The following is a 20136-nucleotide window of genomic DNA, read 5'->3' on the forward strand; positions in this document are numbered from 1 at the left end:
AATTTCCCTAGGCAATGCAAGGGAGGGGAAATAAGCATTTAACAGGGTTTCCATGGTAGAACTAAGTTATCTTCCAAAGTCCTTGCACTGGCCCCTAGGAGGGAAAGTGTGAACTGGAGGAAAGGCTGGAGAGCTGCCTAGAAGCAGAAATGTGGCCCCTGGGGCAGGAGCCGGGCCCAGACAAGCTTTGACAAGACCAGGAGGGGGAGGAAAGGTCTGCCCTTGGAGAGATGGGATGCTCCTGGCTCCAATGAAGTCCTCACAGAGGACAAGCTAACAAGATGCCGCTGACATAAAGAACATTGACCTCCCCACAGCAAGAGGACAATGAAACCCATCAACCCTGCCACTAGTGACAGGACTCGAGTAAAGCTGGAAACCCCACCACGGCCTGTTGAGGCTAGTTACTTGAGCCACCAGGTTGGCACAGTGTCCTGTTTTCGTCTTGTAGAATAAGGAAGCCCATTATTACCAACATGTGCTGCAGGAGTTCATTAGCAGTGAGGGTTCCCCAAGGACTGGCATAAATGATGTGATCCCATTTTTCCCAATGAATATTTATAAGCAGACCAGGTTCAAGTCTACTTATTGTATCTCCCCTTTCTTTTTTTTTCTTTTATGGGAGGTTTTCAGTTTTATGTCTGAGGCTTTTTAAAGCAAGACTAATTAGGGGTTTTTTTTTCTTTTTTCTCTCCCCCCTTCATTCAGTTGTGCAATCGCAACAGCTGTTGTTTTTTTGTGCCTCATTTGGCACTCAAGTAAAAACAGCAACTTTTTGTTTATAATAATAACAGATGTGAATAAAATTAAAAGCTGTCTATAACAGAGAAGGGAGGACATGTCCTGAATATATGGATATATTTTTTTCATTTACCGGAAGGTACTGAATAGGTTTGACATTTTCCCAAAATGCATAAAACCTTGAAAGGTTTCAAGTTGCCGAGGTGAATTGAACGAAGCTCAGGCTGTAAAAGATAATGGTTGCTTTATTCAGCGTGCTGGAACTGTGGGTTTCTGAAAAGAGATATTTCCATAGGGGTGCTATTTCCATTTGGGACTACAATGGAGGCCAAGGTTAGAGAGGGAAAATGTCAGGAAAGGGGTCGGGGGTGCTGCTAGGCCAAAAAAAAACCCTCGGGGAGTTTATTAATAAACAGCTACATACACTTTGAATGGCTAAGGGAAGAAATCTCTGATTTGAGAAGAGAAAAAGAAAAGAGAAAAATATGGTGTTCAACAGAAAACCCAGCAAAAGGAACAAGAGAGCAGATCTAACAGGAGCTGGAGATATTAAAACAAAGAAGTGGGAGAAGTCAATGAGAAGCAAGAGTCAAGAAGGGTCAAGTGCAAGGTAGGAGCTATTTTCCTACAGAGCTAGAATTTGGGTGGAAAGTGCAAAAAAGAAGAAGCGAAATTTGCAAAGGGGGTTTGTGGCTATTGGGGAACCTAGAAGTTTCAGGGAATCTGGATTCTGTGTTCAGAAAACGGTGTGTGGACATGCCACAGGTAGGATGTTTCCCAAGACCTGAAGGTAGAGAAAAAGTCAACCTGCATTCCACACATACCTGTGGGCAGCTGCTGATGGGAACGCACTGCTTCTTTCGACACTCTGTCTTGCCTTTCACACAAGCACAGATGGTGCAATTAACAGAGGACCACATCTCTCCATCCTATGGGAGAGAGCACAAGATTCTGCTATCAGCTGGACGCTGATGGGAGCTGATCCAACAGGCTGGGATTTCTCTGCCAAGAAGAGCATTTCTTACTCCGAATGAGAGATCCATCATCAGACCAAATTACACAGACCTACCCGATTTGAGGGTGTGTCTGTGAGTGTGTGTGTGTGTGTGTGTGTGTGTGTGTGTGTGTGTGCCTGTTCCCCCCTCCAGGATATAAACAGAAATTTTGTGCAGGTCTATTGCAACGAGGTGCTGTGGAAACAGAGGCCTGTTCCCCCCTCCAGGATATAAACAGATTTTTTGTGTCTAACCAAATCATATTTGCATCATGTTCCTCCTGCATTGTTTACTTAGCTTCACCCTGGAAGACAAGCATGAGTTGAGCATGACACAGTAGCAAAGGTCTAATGCTCCTGTTTGATAGAACTGAAACGTTTAAGCTATTCCAGGCAGCAGCAGTTGAGATGTACAAAGGTGGTGAGTTTATTCCCACATGTGACGTGGTTCTGGACCACACAGGATATGAACATTGAAAAAATAGAGGCTAATTCAAAGGACTCGCATTGCCCGGGCAGACACTTGGTCAGCAAGCCATCCAAATATGTGGAGCCCAGACAGAATACTCCAAGATACCATGTCCCTGCCTGTCTGATACTTTCCTCCCCAAAAGCTAGGTAGCACCTAGCTATGTGTAGACACATTTTCTAACCCCAAAAGGTCTGTTTGAGGAATATTTTTTGGCTCACTGAATAATATGCAGTTGCCAAATACCCAGCCATAAGAAACCCTGTACCTCTGGAGAATACACAGGGAGGTGCATCCTAGTTTATGGAGGAGTAGATTGTAAGGGTTGGGTTTGAAAACAAAATATATATTCCTTCCTGGGTTTGTAGAAATAAGCAGAAAATTTTGTTAAAAACAGAGGAATTAGCTCAGATTGTGATGATGACTTCTCCTCTTCCTTTTCCTTCTCACTTTTTGAAGCTATTTAAGGACAACTAGAACCTTTTATTTCTTAGGAAACAAAGACTGAACTGAATCAGTCTTAAAGGGCATCTGACTGGTCCACATTCTCTGAGTGCACATTTCTAGGACTTGGTGTTTCAAATATGACTCCCTGTAAATTATTTTAGGCCTCATCACATAAAGAAAACTTTACAGCAACCTTGAAAGCACTTTGCCAACAACACCATCATGAGAGCACGTCTATTGCAACGAGGTGCTGTGGAAACAGAGGACGACTTTACGAAAAAAGGACACATGAGTGGCTCTGAAAGCCTGGTGTAAATACAACACACACACGCCCCCTTTCCTTTGGCCACAAACACATCATGTCTGCTTACCAACTCCATAAGAATCCAGACTCACCCCCCAACTCTATCAATGCAGAAGGAAATCTGGCCAAATGCAACATGAGGATCTCCCACATCTGCCTTGATTCTGAGGGTCTCAGTCTCAATAATGTCCAGAGAGGACATCTTCAGGTACAGAAAGACTCCATCCACCCAACAAACTAAACGGAAAGCAGTTTGGACAAAGATAACAAGCTCCATCCTGACGTTTCCATGGTCACCGCACAGCTATGCTGCCAGAAAACTATGGGTAGTATTTGATAAGCAGCAGATGGTCAGCAGACAGCCGTGCCAGCTCGGTGGAGGCAAGGCTCTCTCCCCTTCACTCCATGGCTCTGCCGGCATGAACATCCTCAGCTGAACATCTTCTGAGTGAGAAAATCTCTCTTTGGAAAAGCAGCTTTGTGAAAAAGTTCCAAAAGTATTAGCTATAGAGCCATTGGGATCTTGGAAAGGGACACTGAGCATCTCTGAGTGAATGAGATGTCCTGTGTCATTTGGGCTCCCATGACCAGCCAGGGGGGCATCCTCAGCTCAATCCCAATCACTGGCCAACTGCATTTGGAAAAAGCAGTAATGCTGTATAGGCTTAAAATACTTTATAAAGCAAAAATAAAGCCAAAGAAAACCATTTTTTTCAAACAGTTGCTTCTCTGCCCGTGTATGATTGATTTTAAATATATGTATATAATATTGCAGTATAAATAATTACATTTGCATGCACACACACACACCATATGTGTCTACAAAATATGGAATACTCCAGTCTGCCTTTAGTCCAGTGCTTTTTACATCTCAGTAGAGTACAGTAGTTCCCACCAGCTTGGCTTGCGACATACCCGGAACACCTTGTTGCCAAACTTGCACACTTTGACATCTTCTGGAGACACTCTCAGGAGGCACTCTTCACAACAGGTCTCCTCCCCTCTGACGCAACCACCAGGGTGAGAGCATTTCTTCTTACATACTACAGTAGAGTCCTGGGGGCCCAGAGGCAAACCAGAAATTAAAAATGATTTCCATCTCTACCAACCATCACACCTGGCTTTCCTTTAACAACCAACAACTGCTTTGAAATGTATTCTGGGGGTGCGTGCATGGCTCAGTTGCTTAAGTAACTGATTCTTGATTTCGGCTAAGGTCATGATCTCATAGTTTGTGAGTTCGAGCCTCACGTCAGGCTCTGTGCTTGGAATGGAGACTGCTTGATTCTCATTCTCTCTCTCTCTCCCTTTCTCTCTCTCTTTCTCTCTCTCCCTTTCTCTCTCTATCTCTCTAAAAAGAAAACATATTCTGAAGATATCATATTTTAGCTTGTAATATATCTTTCATCTACTTCAAAATGTTATTTGCTGACTAAATACCTGGACTAGAAGATGAAGAAGCTATGAACAGGGTGACATGCCCTCACTATCTTCCAACTGTTTATAATTTAATGTTCAAGAAGCTGATGATTCCATTCCAGCCAGCGTGTGGAAGGTCCAGCTCTCTATGGGCCAACCAGTTTCCCTCTTCCTGCCCTTTTCCTCTTGCAGGTTCATTAACATGGCTCTGCTGGGTCTCCTGCAGTAATGTCACCTTTGAGGAGTTTAGCATAAAGGCATGATATCTAATCAAATAGTAAAAATTAGGAGCTAAGATTCCTCCTCAAGATAAAACCCCTTACCGTGTTCCCTGTCCACAGAAGAACTGAACAAGACATTCCAAAACTGGACCATGACCATTCTAGGCTCTTCCATACAATGTGGAACCATAACCGGGTTGCTTAACCTCTGAGAATGATGAGTTTATATTAGTAAGTTTAAGAGGTATGGCTTGATTTCCAGCCAAGTAAATTGTGCCTGCCGATTCACTGAACAAAACATCAAAGAAAAGTTGAGAGCAGTTTAAGAAAAGTAAACTTTTCTAGTTCCCCAGCCAACAAGATGCAATTTCACTGGAGTAGGTCGTTAGCTGGAATGAATGTTAAGAGCAAAATATTTATGAGACGTGGTGGCAGGCAGGAATGGAGGAGAGCAGTGTCCCTGGTAGATGGACAATCCCCTCACAGTGTGGAGTTAGTCTGAGACCAATGATAGGGAAATGAGACCACGACCTCTCCTTAGTGTTGAGAGATAACTCATTTAAACAGGTTGTATAAGTCAACTTATGTGACTTCTGCACCTTCTATGTTAATCCTATGACTTCACAAGGTACTTCTGGTATATATATATATATCCATACTATACTCCTACCGACTTACCCATCTAAGATTAATATAACAATGAGATGATACTTTTAAGAAAATGGCATTGGTTGCCTTTTATTTCTCAGGCTCTATCCCATCAGATAATGGATAGGATTGAGCATTGGACAAGACTGGGGGGAATGCCAGTTCATTTATTAGGTATGTTATCTTGTGCAAATCCATCCTCCTGAGCCCCAGATTCCTCACCTTCAAAATGGAGATAAGAGTACCTGCTTCTCAGGCTTACTGTGCAACTTAAAGAAAATATTTAAAGTACGTGGCACAGGTGCTGGCACATAGAAATTATTATAGGTCAACTCAGAAATTGGTAAAAAAAAAAGTCATGTGCCAAACTGCATGTATGATTTCTATTTTGAAAAACAAGGACACACACTAGTTCTCAAGTAATACATACTTCATGGTAGATTTCCCAGCTTTCATTACACACACACACACACACACACACACCACCCATTAGCTCATATGCCTGGCACTAGTTTAAGCAATGAGAATATGGAGATGGATAGATGTGCTTCTGTCTACAAAGAACTCACAGGGCAAAAGGAGAGACAACCATGTGAACAAATGAATTGCAGTATTATGTGATAAACAGAACTAGTAAAGGTATAGAGGTAGCAGAAAAGAGGGACAATTACCTACCTCAGTGAGTCTCCTAGTCAGTCACTAGGGGAGGAGGTAACATCTGAGATAGGGTATGGTGTATAAAGAGGAGTTTGCTAATCAAATTGAAAGAAGATGAGGTCACTCCAGGTAGAGGAACCATCAAATATGAAGGTACAAAGACCCTGTGTTTTAAAAGTTCGCTTTAAAAATAAATCACTGCCACGAAGACTCTGTGTTCAGAGTACTCGGAAACAATTCCCTGAACCTGCCATGGCACTGGGTGGAGATGCTGGAGAAGAAAACTCCAAGCAGACAGAAAATAATACTGATTATCCAAAATGATTGTAGCCTGATTCTTCAAGCATCCAATTTCCCAAAAATGATGGTGAACTCATACTCTCACACACAAAAAACACCTCTCTTGAAGGAACAGTATTAATTACACCTCTTTTCAGCACTCAGAAATATTGTCTGATCTTCTCTCAAAGAATCTATGAGACCCAAAGCAGTGAGAGCATAACAAATTCCCAGCCATGGGACATCTGGCTTTCCTGCAATCAGGAGGATCGGGGATGTGATGTGTTTCATCAAAGGTTTAGCATCCTCAAGAGGAAGCTATAACCTGTGAAGTTCCTGGAGAGGAAGAGAAGTCGTGAGGATGGAGGCCAAGGCAAACAGAAGAAGTGGCTATATGTTTAGCAGAGGAAAATATAAACCGTGTAAGAAGGAGTCTCAGGAAAGCATTCTCAGGCTTAGGAAACACTCAGTGTCCAGTGCCAGGAACAGACAGTTCAGCCCCTACTCAGTCACTTCCCTGAAGTAGTGCATGCTACTTAACAAAGCATGCCTCAAGTAATCAGGAACTTCTGAACTCTAATCCCAGCTCCTGACTCATAGCTGACATTGAGCAAAACTCTTCTCCTTCCCTCTCTGGCCCTGTAGCTATTAAAGACAAAACAACAACCAGCACCATCAAAATGTATTATTCTAAATTCACGTCACACAGATGTTTGGGTTAACTCACTAATGAATGATTCTAAAATCTTCCATTAAAATGATTCTCTTCTTGGTTTTAAAAATAAATCACTGCATAAGCACAATGAATGTGTGATGTGTATTCCTTTAAAATTCTGAAGCTGTGGAATTCTTGCCTTATCTGTCATTAGGCCTCTGGTTGCCTTTTGAGAAAAGCAAGCAATGCTTTTCTTACTTTTCAAGTAAGAAATGGTACAATGAACAACACATAAATATTCTCTTCCCAAACTATCAGGTTTATCTTTGTGATGAACTGAAAATCACAGTTCATCACAAAGATACACCTTTCTTTTCTCTTGAATGTGATTTTAAAGTCACTTTTATTATGAGGTATGTCAAAGAACTCATCTAGGATATTTAGAGCCAGAGAACACTGCCAGAGACATTATGTGTCTGATTTTAGAAAGTACCTTAGGACAGGCCCTTAGACTTCAGCTTTCACCTCCAGAAGCTAACTCCAAGTCAGCCAATTGGGAAGATAGCAGTGAATTGTAATTTGGGCCCTATGTTTGAACTTCCTTGCAACCACTAGTAAAATGGCATTGATAATCCCTCCTTCCAATAAATGACACAATATTATGTTTGGCTAGAATATTAATGATAAAGCCCCCAGTGCGATCATTGTCAGAACAGAGCCCCTCAGAACCACTTTACCTGGCAGGTGCATGCAGTGCAGTTATCATAGAGAAATGAAGATCCATTGTCATAAACATCACTGCGAAAGAGGCAACTTCCAAATGGGAGGTCAAACACTTTCCTCTGACCTAGAGGGAAGCAACAGTATGGTGTAAGCAAGACAAAAGGCAGAATGTCCCATTTTATCATCAACAATTATATCATAGGACTGTTAAACATTCTCACAAGACCAGGTAAATCTGAAGCACAAAAACAGTCTTCAGCCAGATGTTCCCTGGAGTAATTAATTTAGAGAGTCTTTGTTATAAAGAGTTTGATTCCACACTGAATCTTTTAAGTTCAACAAGTCTTTATTACCATCATAGTGAACCAAAATGACCATATCTATTCGACCTGCCCTCATGGAGCTCAGTCTACTGGTGGGACAAACTCACAAAAATGATTTAAATACAACAATATGGTAAGTTCCAGAAAGAAGACAAACTTGGAACTGTGTAGACAGGAAGGACAAAGAAGACTTCTTGGAAGATGTAATGCCTCAGCTGCATTTGAAAGAATAGGTAAAATTATATAGAAAGCAGATATTGGCAGGGAAGAGGCAAAGGAAGTCAAGATATCCCAAGAAGGACTAGAATGAGTGAAAAGGAGAACCAATGATATAGCATCTCAGTCGGATAAATTATAAGTCCATTCGTATAAAGAATGGCACAAATGCAAAATGCACATAGAGGCACAATCCAACCCACATGCCAAGTGCCCAAGCTTTCATAGGCATCACACTCCTGTAGATTAGCTTGGTTTTCCCTGATATGAAGATTTGATTGATGACCAAAAGGACCATAAAAAAGCAACCCCAAATAAAGAATGCAATCCAATTTCGTCTTTTCTTTCAGATTGTGAGCTTCTACTCCCTGGAGCACATAAAAACATCCCTGACATGTTACTTGAGTCAAGGACTAAGTTAAAAAGACAAAGATTCATAATCACTCATTAGATTTACATCCACACTCTTTCTTCTTATAAAAAGATTAAAAGCAACCTCTAGTTATCAGGAGGCCTGATAAAATACTGAAAATATCTATAGGCACATACTAAATGCTACTCCCAGAATTAAAATTGTTGGAATTACCATTAATAGGAATCAAGAAAAATGCCATCTTCCTGTTAGAGTCAACTTCAAGGCTAGGATACACTATAGAAGCAGAATTAAATCACTAGTTTGGCTCTTACTACCAGAAGTAAACTTGCCTCAATAAATGGCAGTGAGTTATAGTCTGGATCCCATATATGGACTCCCTGGTGACCTTGAGTATTTCTCCAGGCCTCGCTCAGTTCACTTGTAAAATGGTACCAATAGTGCCTCCTTGGTATAACACATGACCCTCTCCACCTATAATGCTAATATGAAAGTAAGCAACTAAAAACTCTTTCATGGTTAGACAAAATCTAGCTAAGTGACTGTATTTGCTCCTAGCAAGTATTAATAACCCAACTAAGACAGGCATTCTTATGTGCACCCCCAGGTCCTGTGTTTCTTGAGGCTTGTGACAACTTACAGACTAAATTACAGGACTGCCTGCAAAGTACAAAATTCAGCCTTTCTCCAAATTTTCCCCTAGACCCTGAAGCATCAGAAGCTGTGTGCAGACCACCTTCTCACTTGCTTCACTTGAGCAATTTGTAAAGATTGTAATAACCTGGTTTGCCTTTTCCTTGTCTTTTATCTACATGTGCTTCATGCACTTTATAAGTTACCTTAATTCTTTTTTGTTAAGAGGTAGGATATAGACATATAAATATAGTCAAGCTTCTTTCTCCACCAATGAAAATACATGTTATGGTTGAGCTCCACATTACTTCCTCAGAGGACCTTTCACCTCTTAGAATGAACTGCCCTTTCCTGTGTTCCCATAGCTTGGAGCTTTTTGTTTTTTATTTTAATTTTTTAACCCTTATTAATTTTTGAGAGGCAGAGAGAGGCAGAGTGTGAGCAGGGGAGGGGCAGAGACAAAGAAAGACACAGATTTCGAAGCAGGCTCCAGACTTGAGCTGTCAGCACAGAGCCCGATGTGGGTCTCGAGCTCACAAATCACGAGATTATAATCTGAGCTGAAGTCAGACACTTAACCAACTGAGCCACCCAGGTGCCCCTCCAAAGCTTGGAGCTATTACTACATTTATATACTTAATATTGTGGCATAGATGGATGAATATAGGTGAACAAATGGATGGATAGATTAGTGAACTGATGCACTAGAAGGTCACCACATAATAAAAAGACTCCTCAACAATATCCCCCTGAACAAATATGACCAACTACTTAGATCATCACTCAATTAAAGATAATTTTTACCTAAAAATATTGATGTAAAATTTTTATCACAGAGCCTGGCATTCCCTAAACAACCCCAACAGGTGGCACATAATGAGTATTATCATTATTAGCAATGGTATAATTCAAATATGATCCTAGGCTGTGTCATTCTAAGAGGTGCAATGGGGGGTTCAGTATACACAAACCTCTGATGAGTCTCTTCACTGAAAATGAAAAAAAAGAAGTAGAGAATGCTGTAATGCAAAAGGCTGAGGTATCTCATCTAAATGAATCCTGGTCAAAAGAATAACAGCAAATTGGTGTCCAACCAGTCAAAATTCTAATTAGTCTAAGATTTCAGAATCTAGAAAGTATTCTAACGTTTGCTTTTTTTTCCTTTCTGTCTTTTGTTGTATGGGTATGTTTCTTTTTGCCCCTAAGGAACACAAAATCTTACCTTAATCCCAAAGTCATTGTAGCCCAAAATTAAGCTAAAACATTCAAAAGAGTGTGGACAGAGAGTCCATATATAGCCTAATTTAAGCCATTTCTACATTATTCCACTGGGGTTTAGCCTAACCAAAAAAAGGTCTCTTTGGGAGAATTAAGATTTTCAAGTTTCCTAAGACTTACTGTTCCTTTTGTAGTCTGTCTTATGACCACAAATGGACCGAAAAGTCTGTATTCAATACAACAGCCATTGCTCATATGAGAAACTTCTGAGTTGACTCAGCACATCCGTGATATGGGCTTCAAAGCATTAATCAAGCCTACTTATCTTCAATGTCAGGCCCCAAATGTCACCTCTTCTGTGATGACTTTCCTGCTCAGATGGAATGCTGTGTCCACCATGACCAAAAGCACAATGATTTCAACCATGGTGAACTGGCTAATGCTATTCTAGGAGTACAAGCACACATTGGCAACCCAGGAAGCACACATATCAGTGGAAATGTCTTTATTCAGGCATGTATAAACAATTCTCTTTTGTTCTTTTAATTATTTCATAGTTACTTAAAAAGTATCGTGTGTGTGTGTGTGTGTGTGTGTGTGTGTGTACGTACATGTAGGAAGGCAAACATTAGATGAAGGGTTGGCAGAAGAATCCCTTAAAAGAAAAAAAAACTGTCTTAGTTTAACAAGATACCTTTATTTGACAACTTGTTTGGGGAAAGACAGACTTCAGGCTATGGCTGTGATAAGCTAGGAATGAAAAATATCAATCAACAGGAGATTCTGGAACTGAGAAAAGCAAGCTATGAAAGGAAAGAAGATTCAAAAAAGGGTGTGGATAGTAACTGATAGGACACTGGAGCCCAGACACACAGTGACATTTTCCTGAAGGTGTAATATCTAAGATCTTTTAAAAACAAAGGCAGCTTAAGGCTCCATTTCATGTTGTTCACTGTGCTCCACTGAAAAGTAATCACCCTCACTGACCACAAACCTTCAGTAAAATCTACTACACAAGTCTTGATTCAGTAGCACCACAGAATGTGAAAAGACTAGAAGGGAATGTCCCTGCAAGTACAAAATGATGTTGAAGGAGGAGGAGGAGAGGAAGAGGAAATGAAGGTGCAAAAGGAAGAAGGAGAAAGATAAGGAGGAGTGGAGAAGGAGGAAGATGAGAAGAAGGAAGAGGAGAAGGTGGAGGAGGAGGAAAAGGAGGAGGAGTGGGAGGGAAGAGGCGGAGGAAATGGAGAATTAAGAGAAAAATAGCGGGAGCAGACAAAACCAGTGGTGACTAGGAAATGTATTTAATTAAGCCTCCTCAAGGGTCCCTGGAGATTCTACTGGGGTTGCTGGGGGGCGGGGAGGTTAGTGGGAGGTGTTCTATTGTATTCATACACTGGGTCAAGGTACTTTTATTTGACCTCAGCTAACTCAAGAGTTTGAAGATCACATGTAAGAAGCTGACATATGATTATAAACAAGAACCAAATGACCTCTTGCCCTAGAGACTCTCCATCACAAGCTCAACTGGCAATGTATAGGCCTCTCTCCCCATCACCAGGGAGGCTGAGCTGCAGCAGGTTAAAGCTTGGGCTTAGGAATCACAGGAACTCGTATTCAGATATCAACATTGTACCTCACTAGCTGTGCCACCTTCTAGAAATCTACTCCCCTCTCCTGTAATAACACCAATCATAGCATATGTATTACACATCAGAATGATATATTTAGCACCTATGTGGCACAGCTCCTTAAGAAAATTTAATGAGAAAAAGCATTTAAAGTGCTTTTCGTGGTGCCTAGGAAATAGTAAATGCTCAATAAAAACTAGCTTGTTCTCCGTTCTTGTTGGCTGTTTTTTCATTGGTGCCTTCCAAACCTCTTGCTTTTGGTGCATTATCCTCCTGCCTCTAAAAGTAACACTAGTCTATATTCCTCCATGTGTTAATTTCATATGCCTTTAAAATACTAGTCATTTCTACTAATTGTCATATGTCCAACGAAAGATAGTTTCTTCAAGACTGCTCTCCCCACCCAGAGCTATTCTCCCAAGTTGTCTGGTGAACCAGGTTTACAGATACAAGGGAAAACAAGAGAAAAGAAACCCCTGTAGAGATCCCAAAAAAGAGACAAACCCTATGCACACCTTACATTCCTATAACTGGAAAAAACAGTTATTTCTAGTAAGCCATGAAACAAGACAACCTGAGAACCCCAACATGACAATGTGAATGAAGACTCTCAGCAGAAACTCCCAAGAATAAATTACTTTGTTCTTTCATCTGAAAACAGTCACTCACCCAAACATTTGGGGCAGCACTGTCCCGGGGGAGTGTGGCTAAGGTGCTGAGGACAGGAGAGAATGGGACAGACTTCTCTCACGCACTGTGTCCTGCCTCCCTGAAGAAAAGAGAAAGAGAAAAAAGCACATTTAGAAAAGTAAGTGCATTTATAGTGTATAGTCGAGACACCTGAAACAAACCTAGGGCCTTCCCTGGCTTCCGGTCTTTGGGAGACTGCTCAGATCTGTGTAATTTCTCCCAACTGTCCTTCTTCCTTTTATCTTCCCTGGAGGCCACTTGAACTGTATACCCTTGAAAAGACTCTCTCTGAAGGGATTATTACAGTGTTACCTCTCCCCAACCACGCGCCACCTTTATTTACCTTCTTCCTTCTCAAGACTAGTCAACTATTTTTATTTGCTTGAGACTGGAGGCTTCTAGGACTAAAACTGGGAAAGTCTTGGGCAAACGAGGGAAAGTTGGCCTCTCTTTCCAACACCCAAGCAAGCAGAGGAGCCCTCTGGGCTTCACCGGGACTTGTCCTCTCTCAGACCTCCGTCTTTCTGTAAGTTCTGCAGACATCTTCCTCTAGGAAGACTTCCCTTTCTGTAACTGCTTAAAGGTGTGCTAAGATGGCTCCACGGGGTTCAGACTCAAGGAAGCAGCCAATCTGCTGAAAATGGATATGCTGGAAGCCAATATTCAGAAGAACCATCTCACTGAATTTACTCAGCTAACCAAACCTCCTGCTACCACAAGTAGAAGGCAAAAGATAATTGATATTGAAAGGAATGGCAGAGGCTTAGCAGCCTATGGGAGAAGCTCTAGAGCTTTCGAATTTTTCCCTGCCCCTCATTCTCCACCCTTTCTATCCTCCTTTCTGACATCCATTCCTTCCTTCTTTACCCCAGCATGCCTCCCTTTCTCTGGCCGTCAGTGTCTCTCCCTCTCTGTGACTTGAAGAAGCAACACACCTACTCCTCCTCCTTGATGCCCCCATCAAGGCATCTGTTTTCCCAGCCTCAGCAACTTGTAATTGAATCTTCAGAAAGCTGGGGCAGGAAAAACAACAGCAACTAGTGCTTTCCAGTCAATTTACATCCAACACCTTTGTAAGGCTCATGTGAAAACTATCTTGTGCAAAATGAATTGCTATCAAATCTATGAATAATTAATTGTTTCAGAAATTCAGTAGATTTGGTAAATAGATCAGCAGGCAAATGGAATTTCAATGGATTGGCTTCTCTGGGGTTTGAGCTAGAAAGCAAAGGAGTAGACCTTCAGGTACCTGCTGTCTGAAACTGGTAATTTATATCTCAAGGGGCCTCAGGAAATGAGGAACGCATGCTGTTAAGAAGGGAAAGATTCCTTGCAGCATTTCCTCACACCTTCTCCACCACTTTCTGCAATAACTCTAGACGCTAGCCGTCTGGATCAAATTCATGCCCATCCTAGCATCCTGCTGCCATCCATTGTTTCTGCTTTCGCTTCCTGTTCTTGCCATTTTTACTATTACCGTTTATTCTTTGGTAGGGGTGGATGAAGAGGGCAGGGCACCTTATGTCTTTTTAAACATTTATTATTTTTAAGCCACTTTAATGTTGGATTCTTCTCCAAACCAAGAGAGAACATACAAAAATACCACAAAAAGCTCTTCTGTTGTTTTTACATTATTTCCAGATCAGCAAGAATCACTAAAAATCTCCTAAGAATCCCTGGCTGCTTTCTGTGAGGTTCCCTCACTCATCTCTGCATAATCCAAAAGTCTGGCCTTTCACCAGACTTCAGAGGCACATAACCTGAGTCTAGGTCAGACAGTGAGGTCTGCCCCAGCTTACACATAAACCACAAAAGTTAAATCTAGAAGGAGGACAGAATGCTCCCCTTAACTTTTAATTTCAAAAAAATTCATCTGCAAGCAGCTTCCTAAAATCTTCCAGCCTCAGGCCATTTGAGGCTGCCTGTGCGTTGGCTTCTCTTAGGTGCACAGAGAACATATTCTTTTCATCGACAGTCTCTGTTCTTGTTGGATCAGCATCTATTTTTCAAGCATATTTTAAAGTTAAAAGTTTTACAAAATATTGCATAATTGCATAGGAGTTAACTTGTCCAATACTTTGGAAAGCTGGCAAAAGATTAGGGGGGGCTCCAGTAATTTTCCTTACAATAAGGTCAAAGAGCAGATTTTGCATATATAATACAAATGCAGTTTGTGTTTCCCAAGAGCCCGTTAAAGTAACTTGAACTGCAATCTGGGTTTGCTGGTTTAGCCAAGTTTTATTTTGTTTGGGTTGCAGGATTGTGGCACAGCCCAAGTCCCGAGGCCGCATTCCAATTAATACCTCCAAAGAAAGTGCCAGGCCTTTTCGGCTCACAACCTGCTTCTATGATTTCAACTCAGCAGGGAATCTGGTTAAACTATGAGATGTGGCTATGCTGTAAACTAATAAAGTTAAAATAGCAGAAGTGAACATTTCTGTTTCTAAAAATGTACTAATTCCTACTGTAACTGCACTAACTCCAGCTCTGTCAGATTAGCACACTCTTTTAACCGGTTTCCCTGCCTCCGCTCTCTTCCACAAACCCACCTGGAAAGTTCCATATGCCCAGCACTCCTTTCCAACATCCAGTCATTATTTCATTATTTGATCAAATAGTTGTTTAAGGCTGAGATATGCTGAGGATCCAGCAGTGAACATAACATACAAAAATCACTTGTCTCATGGAGCTTACGTTACCATTGAGCATGTCCCCATGCTAACGTGGAGGATGACTTCCCACTGCATTTGGGATAAAGTTCAGGCTAAACATCAATCGTTGAATCAACTATGGACCTACTAAAATCTGTTTCTTTTTCTCCTGACATAGACCAACACTATGTGTTTCTCAGACTCCCTTGCAGTTAGGCCTTATGATTAGGTTCTGACCAACAGGAGGTGGATGGAAATAAAGAACACACTTTTAGGCCTGATCCATAAAGGTCTCTCATGCTCAATGCTCCACACTCTCACTTTCTATCTCTACTAGATGGATAAGCACCTGAATTGAGGAGACGTTGATAACTTTGCACAGAATGGAAAAAACTTGCTTCCCTCGGTCGCCATGTGGAAGTCATTCACTAAACACTCACAATAAACTATTAAATGAGCAAGAAATAAATTAAATTGCATTAAAATACTCAGATGTGGGGTGCCTGGGTGGTTCAGTCAGTTAAGCGTCCGACTGTTGGTTTTGGCTCAGGTTATGAACTCATGGTTCCTGGGATCGAGACCCATGCCAGGCTCTGTGCTGACAGTGCAGAGCCTGCTTCGGATTTTCTTTCTCCATCCACTGCTCGCACATGTGCACATGCACTAGCTCGCCCTCTCTCTCCCCCTCTCTCTCCCTCCTCTCTCTCAAAATAAATAAACTTAAAAAAATAAAATAAAATACTCAGATGCATTAGATCTTTATTACCACAGTTAGTCTACTTGGTCGAGATACCTTCTCTCGCATCTCCTTACCTAACAATACAATACCTGGTGAGGAGAGTCCAGTGTGTATTCATGATGCACCCCAGGCACATCTGAGGCCTTCCATATTCTTTATTCATGCCTCTTTCCTTCTCTCCCTCCATCATTGACCCCTTAAAAAATCCTGCTTCATTCAAGGTCTATTTCGAGACTCTTCTCTTCTGTGCAGCCTTCTAAAACCCTTAATTTCCCAGTGACGCCCTCTATCTTTCCCTTTCTCATATATATTCATGTATTTTTGACACATACATAGAAGTTTAATCAGGCAAGATGACAGAAACTAGACTTTGGTGACAGCAAGCTCAACTTTGGTGACAGCAAGGACCAGTCCTTTGAGCCTAATATCCTTCAGGAGAGTGACAGGCTCAAGGAAACATCTCAGTAAAAATTTCTTGAATGAAAGGAAGAGCCACCACACATGATGGGCTTAAGAATCTCAATGAATTTCTCAACTTACTTTGAACTACAGAATGCTGATGAGCTGGTCTATTTTCATGGCTGTGTCTGCTTACCTTGTATCTCCTTAGGTTCTGTACATTTCAGGTACTAACTAAATGTTTGTTGGTGCTGATATATCAAAAAGCAACACTCAACTTCACCTTCTAACCTGGTAGGATTCCTAGGACCCCATGTGTTTTGTTAAATGTTTGAAAATTTCTATATGGTTAAAATACACAGGGACTAATGACTATATTCTCATCTGGTCAACAAGGAAAGGAATGCTAGGAACTTCCATAGTACTGATGAGTTATGATTTCCACTATGTTTTTTTAGTTTACTCTTTAGAGGTGGTCATTTGTTCTAATTACATATCCAAGTGCTTCTCCATAAGTAGCTGTTTTTAAAGGAAAGACATGAAACTTGTCCCAAGTCTATTTTCTGCCCTCTCATTTTTGCTTTAGCTGATCCAATCAAGAACACAATTGCTTTGGTTCAAAGTTTGCCCTAGAGCAGCAGTCCTGCTGCATAATAAAAATCTATCTTCCTGAATATAGTAATGAGTGCAAGATGATGAAGCCCCAGCCATGTGCACACAGGATCCTTCCGCCACCCCTGAGGACCCCTGAGAACCAGGGGCTAGAAACCATACTGTACTGTGTGACATAGCACTCATCCCTTGAACAGGATGCAGGGTCGGCTTCCCAACAGGAGGCAGGAAGCAGAGTAGTACATTTCCAACCAGTTAGAACTAATCAACCACATATAGCCAGATTCTAGAAGGATTTTTTTCCCCAATGTTCAATTGTTTGAAGAGAATGGCAGTCTCCATTGATTCTAGCTGGAGGTGAGAACAGGGGAGAGAAGACTGGGAGGGGCTGGTGTAGGGGAGAAATATACCTTAAGTGCAAAGAGATTATGTGTGACCCATAATTTTTATATCATAACAGCCAGTGGTACAAAGCTGATTTGTGAATAGAGTACCCACTCTGAATTGCGAATTGGGTCAAAAAACTTCACAAGAGGGAAAGGATGTCCTCAGCCATGCTTCTTTTTGGCCTGAAAACTTATTTTGGCAAACTTTCAGAGCAAGCCAGTTACTTCCAGGGCTGAAGGTCTTGGAACTTAGCCTCCCCTGTTCTTGGCCAATGCAGAACAGAAAAAAAAAATCAAAGCAAAGATGGGCAGTAGGTAAGTAAGCTGTCCGGCTGAGGGAGCAGAAGTAGAGTGGACAATGGGAGAGAGAACACCCCAAATTGTAGGGAGTGATGAGCCTGCTTAGAGAGAGAAAGCTATTTATAGCTATGCATACACACACAAGGACACATAGATATACATATGCACATGCTATATTGACATATATGTGATATAATGACTTGAGCGTGTGTTTGTGAGAGTTACTCACCAGAACAGAGTTTTTCAAATTTGGCATTATTAACATTTGAGGTCAGAGAAGTCTCTGTTTTAGGGAGCCATCCTGTGCATCGTAAAATGTTCAACAGCATCCCAGGCCTCTATCCGCTAGATGCCAGTGTCACCTTGTGTCCCTTGGTTGCACCAAACAGCAATGTCTCCAGACATTGCCTATTGTCCCTAAAGGACAAAATCACTCCCAGTTAAAAACCACTGTACTAAACCAATGCTTTCTGAAGCCACAGCCCAGGAACCCGCATTTTTAATCACTTTCATAGATGAATTAAATGCTCCAAGGCACTGCTTTCTGCAAAATGTGTCACTCACAGGAGCTTCCAGCAAGAAGGGTTTAAGTATTTACCTTGTTAGTTCCTCCAGCAGCCAGCACATAGCACGGCTTATGACCTGTGCTCACGATATGCGTTCTGAGAGATGGAGCACATTTCACAGGTGGGGGGTTTGTCTCTGAGACATGAGCCAGGCCCTATTTCACGTCACTGGGGGCTGGAGGCCACCTTTACTCGGGACTGTGAAGGAAGAGAGCGCCAGGAGCCGAAGCGGGGATGGAGCTGTGGTTGAGGTTGATGGAGTTGAAGGCACCAAGTGGTCTGTGCTGAGACCAATGCAGGCTTTACCATCACAATCTGTGCAGACGCTGGAAACTGTCTACCCCAGAAGCTGAACATTGTACTACACATGGGCTTATGTTTCCAAGTGATAAAGAACAACTCAATTTTGATTCTATACACACAGAGTCAAGGACATGTCAGCAAGAGCTTGACTGAAATACCTATTCTGATCCATAAAAATCTTGAGCAGTCACCCTTGAGAAATGCCCCCCTGGACTGACAAAAACAAAACCCTTTTGTCCTTCATACCTATTCAAAGCACCATGACCTGATGCTCTGTCTTGAGAATCTAGCCTAAAACAAATTCATTTTTTCCATCAATTAACATCTTCAAGTCCAATTGCATTGTTGTTCATATTATTGCTCTAGTTTCCTATTGCTGCTATAATAAATTACCACATAACCTCAGTGGCTTAAAACAACACACATTTGCTATCTTATAGCTCTGGAAATCAGAAATCTGAAGTTGGTCTCCCTGGGCTAAAAACAAAGTGTCAGCAGGGCTAAGTTCTTTCTGGAGACTCTAGGGAAGAATCTGTTTCCTTGTCTTTTACAGTTTCCAGAGGCCGCCAGCCTTCCTTGGCTATTGGCCTCCTTTCTTCATGGTCAAAGGCATTAATAACAGCATTCTCAAAATCTCTCTGACTCTATCCCTTCTGCCTCTGTTTATAAGAACTCTTGTAAGAGGGCCCAGCCAGATCATCTAGGATAATCTCCTATCAAAATCCTACTTTAACCACATCTGCAAAGTCCCTTTTACCATATAAGGTAACAGTTGTGGGTTTGGGGGATTAGAACATGGACATCTTGGGGGTCAGGGCATCCACTATTTTGCCTACCACAACTATTATTAAAGAAATGACATTTAATTTCACTGTGCCATTCCAGACTTAACACTAAAATTATCCACTCATCAGTCTTTCTCTCCTTGAAAAAGCTCATTTTTCCCAGTTTTTTTTTTTTTTTTATCAGAAAGAAAAAGATATCTAAGAATCTCAACTTAAATCCTGGTCAGGTGCCTGGGTGACTCAGTCAGTTAGGTGTCTGACTTCCACTCAGGTCATGATCTCACGGTTCATGGGTTTAAGCCCTGTGCTGGGTTCTGTGCTGAAAGCTCAGAGTGGAGCCTGCTTCAGATTCTGTGGCTCCCTCTCTCTCTGCCCCTCCCCTGTTCACATTCTGCCTCTCTCTCTCAAAAATAAATAAGCATTAAAAAATTTTTTTAAAAAACCACGCAACTCCTGGTCATATGGTTGCTGAACTGAGCAAGTTCACAGCTACTTATTTTTTGTTTTTTCTGTGATCTTCTAAAGCTATCTCCCGGTACCTTTCAGAAGGTGATATTCAACTCAGACGATCTGAATTTCACAGCTTATGAACTCTCTCTTTATTGTTATAGGCAATTCAGAAGTGCCAATGGACATCTTCAGGAACAACGTTTTAGGTGTTAATAAAGCAGAAAGCTGTCCTGTTGGCCAATAGGCCTCTTCAAGGGCAGCACGCTGGCCATGCTGGTGAGCACTCATCCCCTAAGTTCTCGAT

The 20136-nt window shown here is 41.6% G+C and overlaps 1 protein-coding gene across 1 annotated transcript in view; it reads right to left on the reverse strand.

Annotated features, from left to right (window-relative positions):
- The window catches only part of BMPER (BMP binding endothelial regulator), a 241870-nt gene that overhangs the window by 98458 nt on the left and 123276 nt on the right, over window positions 1-20136 (reverse strand). The window contains exons 7-11 of the mRNA XM_029918394.1: window positions 12621-12720; window positions 7572-7681; window positions 3871-4011; window positions 1566-1670; window positions 875-965 (exon numbers count right to left, since the gene is read on the reverse strand). Coding sequence (XP_029774254.1) covers window positions 875-965; window positions 1566-1670; window positions 3871-4011; window positions 7572-7681; window positions 12621-12720 — 547 coding nt within the window. The remainder of the gene's footprint in view (window positions 1-874; window positions 966-1565; window positions 1671-3870; window positions 4012-7571; window positions 7682-12620; window positions 12721-20136) is intronic.

Source organism: Suricata suricatta, chromosome 2 (genome assembly GCF_006229205.1).
Source record: "Suricata suricatta isolate VVHF042 chromosome 2, meerkat_22Aug2017_6uvM2_HiC, whole genome shotgun sequence".
Lineage (NCBI taxonomy): Eukaryota > Metazoa > Chordata > Mammalia > Carnivora > Herpestidae > Suricata > Suricata suricatta.